The sequence below is a fragment of the Patiria miniata genome, unplaced genomic scaffold (assembly GCF_015706575.1).
Source record: "Patiria miniata isolate m_02_andy unplaced genomic scaffold, ASM1570657v1 HiC_scaffold_7, whole genome shotgun sequence".
NCBI lineage: Eukaryota > Metazoa > Echinodermata > Asteroidea > Valvatida > Asterinidae > Patiria > Patiria miniata.
In genome coordinates, this window is record NW_024037074.1 from 29,743,043 (window position 1) to 29,753,378 (window position 10,336).

At 38.4% G+C, this 10,336-nt stretch overlaps 1 protein-coding gene across 1 annotated transcript; it reads right to left on the reverse strand.

Annotated features, from left to right (window-relative positions):
* Positions 1-360: 360 nt before the first annotated feature.
* On the reverse strand, positions 361-9,871 carry LOC119745109 (complement C1q tumor necrosis factor-related protein 3-like). The gene is made up of 4 exons (XM_038221331.1): positions 9,740-9,871; positions 9,310-9,562; positions 666-748; positions 361-396 (listed from the first exon to the last, which is right to left on the reverse strand). The coding sequence occupies exons 1-4, from the start codon at positions 9,869-9,871 to the stop codon at positions 361-363; spliced, it is 504 nt and encodes a 167-aa protein (XP_038077259.1).
* Positions 9,872-10,336: the final 465 nt, after the last annotated feature.

The window sequence follows — 10,336 nt, forward strand, 5'->3', positions numbered from 1 at the left end:
CGTGTGTTTGCAACGGAATCATTTTTCTAGACCAAAACATTGTGCATACATTTTTTTTTTACATTTATATTATCCACTGGGATAAAACTTCAACAGGTTAGTTGTAATGCACCCTAGTTCATATTCTATGGAATTTGGTTGCATTTAACAAAATAGCAATGAAGAAAAATGATCCTATATTCCTCTTAATTGCTTGAATTTGTTGTATGAATCACAATAAGCATACATTTTCTACATTGATAAGGGAATCGATCTCATACCGAGGAAGTAAAGTGGCGGTAATAATATAATATAATACAGGTAGACTACCGCAATCAAGTTACAGTCGCTAAAAAGAAAAATATCTTTTGGTATGAGAAATCAGGGTACTGGTTTGGCTAAAGCGTCAGCCACCATCTGTTTAGCAACCGAATTAAGCAAAATACCACTATAGTTGTTCGTAAAAAAGAAAGAAAAAAAATCAACAGAATCTCAGTGGCATGCTGAGTGGATCCCTACATATAAACATGACTTAATTCATGCGAGAGCTTCATTTTTTTTTAGGGAGTCAGTACAGCAGAAGGCCTGCATAAGCAATATGTAAAAACATCAACTGCATCAACTGATTTGTAGAAATGAATCCCAGCGAGAACTATAAAAGTAAAACAATTGTTTGTAAAACTCACCTGGCAAATCTCGTTCTTCTTGTTCTCACAGTTAGGTCTCTCTCTCGGCTTGTCGTCAGAGGCTGAGGAGGAGCTACGGTTGCCTGTGAGGGGAAAAGCGGGCGCTCTTGCCTTAAATATTACCATCGATTTCCTGAGCAGTGACTGAGGAAAATGGCCCGGTTTGTGATTGGTCCCTGCGCACTGTCAATCACACACCACTGACTCACTTCATATTAATGAGACGGATGTTATAAGTTGATGTGGTCCAGGCTATATAGTCACTATAAAAACAGGTATCACCGACACTGAAATAGCCGCATCTTATTGGTGGACACTGTATGGATGTCGGTGACACATCTAAAACACGTGTTTTGTGATTGACACTCATAACCTGTCAATCACAGACCACTCGCTTTTGATCATCGACTAGTATGGTGACTCACTCTGATTGGTGGATAGAAAAGTGACGTTCCCCGGCCGTGATTGATTCAATGTGCAGTCGGCACTTCAGTCTGTTAAATTGTGAGGATATATATTCGGGATTTTATAAGGAATTAAATCTTAGGAAAGCCAGCGGTAAAACTAGGGTTTAACTTCGCGGGGGGGGGGGGAGTGAGAACCCGGGATGTTTTTTGTTCTTCAAATGGTGCATTTAATACATTCAAATGAAACGTATTATTACAACAGAGCATTTCCACATAAGGATTTTAAAATGTGTTTGTGTGTGTGGGGGGGGGGGGGGGATGGGTTGGCGGGCGGGCACAGGCTTCCACTGGAGGAGGAGGGGAAGAATATGTCCCCTGTGTCCCCCATAGTTATGCACCTGGGTGAGGCTTTGCTATTTAATTGAGACTTTAAGGAAATAAAATAAATACGAATTGAAAGAAAGTTAAATGAACTTCGTTAAACTGTATACGCATCATATCCGGTCTGCGTATCACTGCGGCCCTTTTACGGTGGAGGTGTGTTTTTGAGCTTGCGTATCTCTAAGTCCGAATAATCAGTCCCACAAATGGAAGAATGTATGACCGGTAATGCTGAAACTTAAAACCACCCATTCACTAGCTAAAATAATGACACAGTTTAACAATAGCATGTACAATATTTCAAGATAAATACCCCCTCTCTCGATATAAACAAAAAAGGCATGTATGGTTTGACCAGATTTCCGGTGACTGTTATTATATGACTTCCGCATAACGATTCATTCTGATCTAGGTTTGGTGTCTCCGGAAAAATAAATCACACTACAATGGGCAGTTCTGTATATTCAACATCATCACATTGTAACAATCTCTAAGCAAAGCATTCCGACGATAAGGGTCAGGTGGGGAAGTTGAACGACCACACGCCCCCCTCCCCAACCCGGTGGAAAAAAGATAATGACGATGCTACTGATCTAATCAGGGCTGAAAATTAATAAACATATTCCCATGCCGGGCACGAAGCCTAGGTTTACAAAACACTCGAAGTCGCAAGACCCAAAATGGTGTTTTCAAAACTCCGGCTGTGTTCCGTTTCCGGCGGTAATCCAATGGAGCTGGATATGGATATGGAATGAAGCCGGGATTTGAAAAAGTCACTCTCTCGGCGTTTATAGTCTTCGTTAAAACGCCTGGCTGTTTCGCCACTCGGTCAAATACCGGAGCGAGTCAGGATGACCTTTGTGAAAAGGCTACAGTTAGGCCATTAATTTTGACCAGCAGAGCAACTTCCTTGTTATTATTTGGGGAACCGCCAACTTGGAAAATGAGAAAAACCCGGGGGTTGGGAGAGTGTTTGGTGGGGATGGACGCTACCTGACTATTGAGGGCACTGTTGTAGAATGCATGTACATACGCGTACGTATAGTGTTAATGCTTGAAATAAGAATGTAATGCAAACAAAAACAAAACAAAACACCATGTGTATGGCTGTCTTATTTGAAATCCCGTCAGTGAATTAATTATCATGTGGGCAAAAAAAAACTAATGTGGATGTGATAGGTGCAGAAAATCATATGTTAATAGTCAATGACAAAAATAATAGAAACATAATGAATATTAGTAATTGAGCTGATTTTTTTTTACATGTGCAGCGCGTCTTAACAAAATGTAGTAGACAAACAACATGTTTGTTTCTGAGGAAACTATATATATGTTTTAAACACCATGTGATGATAGAGTTTCTTTAACCAAAACAAGATTTTTGTTTTGGACCTTTTTATTTAAACATTACGTATGCAAAGCCCGTAACGACTGTCAAAATCTTGGAACGATTGCGTCATTTACATTGATGAAAATTGAGCCGATGATGGATCCATTGCCCAGGATACCTGCCCAAACAACAAGTGTTTCCGTTGGTTGTGGGGTATGTCATAATGATAAGTCCCTTGGTGTTTTGTTCATTTGAACATAATCTCCTGACATTGTGTGTGTTTACGTTTCCCTCTATTGGAATATGTAGGTTCATTCCCACGATGTCCCGAAGGAATCTGTCTGAGCGATAAGTTAGGCCCCGTGGGTTAATCACAAGATTCTTCTTCGTCGATAGCACTCCTCCTCTGCATGACGTAGGGGTGCCAATTCCAGTCTTGTGATCCGGTAAAGGTTACTGGGCTGATGTTAGGCAGCGTATTTACGCCTCGCACTCACCACTGGAGCAGCTTCAAGTTGAAGGGCTCGACGCAACGAACCAAACTTGTGTCCTTGCTCTTCTTCGTCTGCCGCTGTTTCCATGGCTTCTATATTGAGACTTGTACCATATCCCTGAGTATTTATCGACATAACTCCTACTCGTTGTTCTGCTTGGTACTCTGGAAGGAGGGAATTGCAATGTAAACTGTCGGATGGTCTTTGCAATATTTAAAGTTTCATATTAAGAAACTACCATAAGAACCCCTTTATCCACTGAAACCTGGGCCGCAAATTTGGCCAGCCATCTTTGGTAGCAGAAGCATTGATTTACTGCATAACACTTGAAATTAAATTAATTGTGAAGTACCAATCAATGTTTGGTCGAATTGGCATGGATTAGCTTGCATTTTGTTCCTACTGTTTACGTAATCCAACACACCTTCCTTTGATGTGAAACAACATACCTTCTTGGTGTATCAAAATGATGCCTTTCATTAGACACCAGATAATCTGAAAAGTCGCACAACTTGGAATTCAAGTCCCTTCATTTAATAAGCTGCATCTCTGGACTGGGGTGTCAAAATGAGTGGGATAAAGAATATTGTATAGAGTATTACCTATACTTTCAAACCCATATGATGTAAGTTTTGCACACCTAAAAATAGGGCTAGTATTTTTAATATTTGTGGATTGACTGCTCCATATATTTTTTTTTAAAGTGAGACAGTAATACCAATAATTAAAAATATATTAAATATACGTAAGTAAACTGGGTTTTTATATTAAAAATTAAATTCTCAAAGTAAATATATTTTTACAGTGCAAAAGGTAAACATCATTATCCAATAAAAATATTATAATAAAAAGAAAAAAGCATATGAGCTAATTTTAATTAACTAATGTTCTTATATTTTAATAACGAAAAAAATACTTGCCCACCCGAAAATGGCACGTAAAGGTAACATTAACTTAATCCTTATAGAGAGATTTTTTTCTAATATTAACATGTTTTGTTTAAATTTTGTATCTGTAAAATTGCCAAGAACATACTAACTTGTTGCCCACAGACCTCCATGAGTACGGACGCTGCCCGAATTCAGGCGCGAACCGTGGGTTACTGTTTAATTATTTATGCATCCGTTTTGTATTTACTATTTTGATGACTATTTTATATTTTGATGATAAGTATTTTGTTCATTTGTTCTTTTGTACTTTGTAGGCCTACATTGATTTTGCTGAGGCACAAAAGACCGGTTGTTACTTGATCTTCGCCGAAAACGGAATCAATCTTCAAAACACAAATATTTCTTAAATACATAAAGGATAGCAAGTAAATCAATATCTGGTCATATGTTTCAAAAATCTACACAGTAATGACCGAAGAGCAATACCAATAAAAGCCAAGGATATTATACGTAACTGTGAATTAATATGTTATAATTATGGGAAAGAATGAGGTAACATATAAAAAAAGATCGTTACCTGTTCAGGAACGAAGAGAGTGATGTTTATTCTTGGTCTTCGACCAAAAAAAACCATGAAGAACAGCGGAAAGCGCGCGAACTGGTTTACACAACTAAGAGGGCGCTCACCAATTTAAATAGCAGAAAACGATTACGTAATGAGCCTTATGCACGAGTTGGCCATTTTTGTTAAGTTCCCTGAATGTATTTTATAAATTCTTAACTGTTTAATGGGATGGCGCCAGACTATTTATGCGGCCTTATTTTACTGTCATTTTCCTTTAAAATTGGCTTAAAATATTAGGGAATGTTTAAATACAAATTTTAAATTATTCATTGAAGCAGACTTGAATTTATAAGTAATTTACTTGCTTTCCGTTCTATTCGCATGTTCCAAAAATGACGATTTTACCTCGCTTTTACTTCATTATGGCCGACTCATGAACAACGCCCATTCAAACATATGTAGAGGGAGTTTGCATCGCGACCGTCACTGCATGTACAGTGCCCGTTTGTGTGTTGATTTGAAAAATCAAAATTCTGATTATTATATCCTTGCTCTTGTCATGAAAACGATATTTGGCTACGATATAGCAATCGCAGATCTGTCCTTTGAAAAAAAATATAGCTAAAATATGCAATTTTCAAAATTTTCAAAATGGCGGCCTTTTCTTGTTATTTAACCTTTTTGTTTTTCAAAGGGCAATTCTACGATGGCCAAATAACCACATATCTTTCTCATGACATACTCTGGATGTGTGCCAAATCCCACACTTGTATCATCAAAGGACCCCATTACCTCTCTGCCGTACTATCAAACCCAAACTAAGCCTGACCCCTCCCCCGCCTTTCACCGGTGGATCTATTCTATAACCTTTTTTTTTGGGGGGGGGGGTGAGGGGGAGGGGAAGATTAAAATTAATAGGGCCCAGTGTTCGACAAGTTGGCTATTCCAAAAAAGGCGCGGGGTCGCGGACTTTTTAAAGGATCGGTGGATTTCAAGAATCAATGTAGGAAAGCTAAATGAGTAGACATCATCGTGTTTGATATGGTGGTTTTATCTTGTTCTTTGTTTGATTACTGAAAGTAAACAAAATGGTTTGTTGGGGTGGGGCTTGAGCATGCCCCCTCCCTCGACACCAACCTGTCCCCAACCCGTTCCCGACCCCCACTTACCCGAAACCCTCATACTCGAACTTCTCAACCGTAAATTCCCAATCCCTTATCTTCAACCCCATCAGCCTTAATTCAACTAACCCTCAAACCCACCCATCCTCTACAAATCTTCACCCGACATTTAGGCTCATCACAATATTGATCATCCTGGCTTTCAAGAAATCCAAACATGCAACAGCTTGATCCTAAGTAAATGATTGACATTATCGGCAATAGTTTTAATGATAGGCAATGGTTATTTTATTCGGTTTACACATTCAATATAAGCACTTGTAAAAAATGAGCTAATGAGTCACAGACGACAAATGGATTCTAAATCAAGTAAACTCCCTAAAATGTCTTGAGCTTTTACTCCCCGTGAATTCATTTGACGTCTTCCAAACATAGAGTGTATTTCAAAAGTGTTTGGCACCATAAATGAAGTACAGCCGAAGGAGTTTTAAAAAGCGTTTTTGCAGTGATCAAAAGCTCAGTGATCAAAAGCTTTTTTTCCACAAAACTAAGATTGGGATTTGCTCGTTCGTTGCTACGACACACGATATCAATAACTGTTTTCAGTTGAACGATCAAACATGTTTGAAGCATAAATGAAGTCCAGCCGAAGACGTAGATAGTTTCCACATTTTCAAAAGCTAGTGTAAAAGGGTATAGAAAAGTTTTATATCAAATTATTCTTTTCTTATAGTTTTGAGGCGTCACTGTAAGCTTGTAACTACTTTGGAGATCAAAATGTAGAAATACCGCATGAATCCTCAATTGAAAAACTCCAGCATTTGATGGAGATGGATTTTGTTTGTAATTGTATGCCTTGGACCCGATATAAATTGACTTTGTTCAAGTTTCAATAATTGTAATTTCTCACAAGACCGCCAGGCAATAACTTTGTCAACACATAGCTAGTTCACAACTGTTAACCAATTATGTACAATCTAACAAAACCTCATTTCACAATAAAATAATTGTACTGAAACAAAATATTTCAGCAAAATGTGACCAGAAAATTCCTTATTTTAAATTTATTCAGTCACATGTGAATTATAACTCCTCACCCTGCGCATTCATAATAAGCTAGTGCACTCATTACATAATTCAATAATAAATTTTCACTGAGGGGACCCCAAATATGTGCTACTTTTCGCTCATCTACTCACAGAAGGTTTCCAAATTCTAAAAAAGAAGATATTTTGCGTTGAATGTGTAAATATTAACTTGATTATACATTAAAATATGATCCACACCTATGAGAAAGATTGTGGTAAATCATTAGTTCAAAATTTGGTATCACCGTAGACGTCAACAAAGACATTTCAGTTGAGATACTATAAAATTATTCCATCTGATGGCAGCTTATAGGATCAAATGAACAATTCAAACCAGTCCAAAACCCTCCTCACTTGGGATGTTTGCTTTGTATAATTGATGTTTTCAAAGTGAGTTTCTTGAAAAAAGCCTCTGTGCTAATAACGTCACACTTTGTTTATGTGTGTGCTTTCCTATGGTGCTCAGTAGACCGTTGGCCCCACTGGCTTCATATGAAAGTGCACATGTAAACAAAGTGTGAAATCATTAGAACAGACGCTTATTGAGTCTTTTAATCAAGAAACACATGCCATCCTTTTTGTGGGCTTTGAACTCTTCGGAGAATTCCATCCCCCCCCCCTCCCTATTTTCGGCACTTTTCTGTTTCGGAAAATGAGGAACGTAGGTTGTTTATTTTCTCAACGTAAAGCATGTAAAACGTTTTTGTTTCTATACAAAAGTCGAGCAAAAATATTCATCAAAACGGTGGTAAACTTGTTTCAAAATCATCAGAATGAGGCTTTGTACATTTCTTTTTTTTCAATTGTACATTTTGTTGCAGTCAAGTGTAACTTATACAATAATGCTTACAGATTATAATGTTAACAATTATGCAATCATTTAAATAAAAACCAGTGTATTCTTCTTTTTTTCGAAGCACCTGTAAACTGTTAAAGTTTACATGCAAGTCTCAACGTTTCATCAAATTGCTATAAATAGCAATACAATATTTTGAATAATTATTATTTTAATCACCAAATGTAAGTCAACAGGCCAGGAAATCATTTTGGATATTTTGTAAAATAAAAAAAATGATACATGCATGTGATGGATTAAATCTAAATTTTCTACAAACGCAAGTCGTTATCGTGCTACTTACATAGTCATGGATACTGATCAAATAATAGATTGGCATTGAAACAACTGAAACTAGGTAATTTCAAATTCTTTCTACAATAACTCCCGGTCAGAATTTGAATCCTCGCAAAGTCAGGTTGTCCAAAAACATCTAGGGACTTTTTATGAACATTTGACCAGTATTACAAAAAAATGTAATGGCATCCCTCACTAAACATTTTCATCATTTGTTTGTAGTAAACCCCTACCGTGTGTAGGGACTGCATGTGGAATGAGGCTGTAGGACGCGGACACAGGAGATCGGCGCGACGGACCTATGCTGTCTATGCGGACGAGTGGGTGAGTGAGTGAATGACATCATGATGACATCACAAAAACGTCCAAATATTTAACACAGTTGACTAAGGTTCATGTTCGTACCAGGATTCATCCTTTTCCATTGATCCGTTACGTAGAAATTAGTCGGTTTTTTGTAGGCTTCTCTGTGCATTTTATATTCAGATGACTTTTACCTTCCAGTTCCCCCGGCTTTGCATTTGGTAATCAAAATGTGAATCAAATATGATCACAAAGTGCTGTTCATTTTGTTCACGAGTTATAAAATGATAGGAAATAGTGATACATGTATTTTGAACCAAACTTGCTTGTAATTTGATAGCCAATGACGACATCATGACGTCAGAGTAATATCACACGCCTGGGATCAGGTTTGAGGTTTGTTCTAAGTTTCACGTTAATGTTGTGTACAGTTAAGAAGCAAATTTGCAAAGAAATATCTTCATGGAAAAAAAGACGAAAAAATCGATTGAAATTATCTGTATTAACCGCCAGTATCAGTGTCCGTTTGATAGTCGTTATTATTATAGGCATGTTCATAACTGTACTAAGATAGTATAAATGAAATATTCAAGATATTTTCATTAGAATTTTTTTTTATTCCACAGTGTATACAAAACCGTTGTCAACAAGTGTAAGTATTATTTTTAATGTCTATCAATAATATATCTATTGTATACAAGATGTGCGTGTGGGTAACGCAAAACAAATAATGATAATACATTTTTGAGACATTCAACAACTATTTCCTTTAATTCAGTGTTTATTGTTTCCGCAAAATGGAATGCAATTTTTTTTAAGTATTCAGCAACACGATGCTCTTATGTATTTATGTGTGGTGATATTTTATTTATTCGGGGTAAAGGAGGAAGCCGCTAAATGAGGTGTCGTGATTGGAAGCACCACCCACCCTACCACGCATGGTAAGATACACCGTGTCTCCTTGCTGCAGAACCAGCACCGCGCTCCCAGACATCGGCTCCCAGTGACTTGCACTGCTTAAGCCACAGACAACCACGTCGTCGTTCTTCCGGAGCTGGACGTACAGTGAGCTGCTGGAAGAATATTTGTTCATAGAAAACATGAACACGTAGGTGCCCGACACACTACACGTAAATGTGCCAGTCTCGAGATCGAAGCTGGTACCCGGCAGTAGCGTCGCGGTCTGCTGGAAGGGCAAACGGGTGTCAATGCTCGTAGACACATCTGAAGCACTCGATCTCGTCACGGTGAATGCTACCGGCTGATTGGAGTCGTCTGGTGTCTCCCCTGGCTCACCCTTTTGACCTTTGACGCCAGTCTGACCAGTTGCTCCTACTAACCCTGGTGTACCCCTCGGACCTACCTTGCCGGGCAACCCTATCCCGTCGTTCCCAGGGTTCCCAGGTGTTCCCCGCTCACCCATAGGGCCAATTAGTCCAATCTCACCCTCATGACCTGGCTCGCCCTTTGACCCCGGCTGACCGTATGGCCCCATCGGCCCTACAGGTCCAGGCAGACCTGGTATGCCGGGTAAAGCAGCAGGTCCCTGGCAGCACTGCTGACACACCTGAGACGCAGGACCATCACCGTCCGAGGGAACCGGCCCAGTAACGGAAGCTAGGAGCTTGACAGAGTTACCTAGAAGTAGGGCCATTGATAAAATTGCCACACGGATCTTCATCTGTAAAGAAAAATAACAATAAAATACGTAAACATGAGAACAAATTAAATGCCGGGAAAATGATCTATCATAGAAAAAATATTGAAGTCATGCAAACAAACTGGGGAATCACATCTTGGCCTAAGTAAGACTTATGAAAAGTTGCCGTCGTTTAAAAAAGAAATGAATAATTATGGATGTTAACATTTTGTATGCCTAGTCAAAACTAATCTTATTTGAAAAGCTTCTATTTAATGATCTCACTGAACGAAATTCATTTTCCTAAATGCAGGTGGTTTA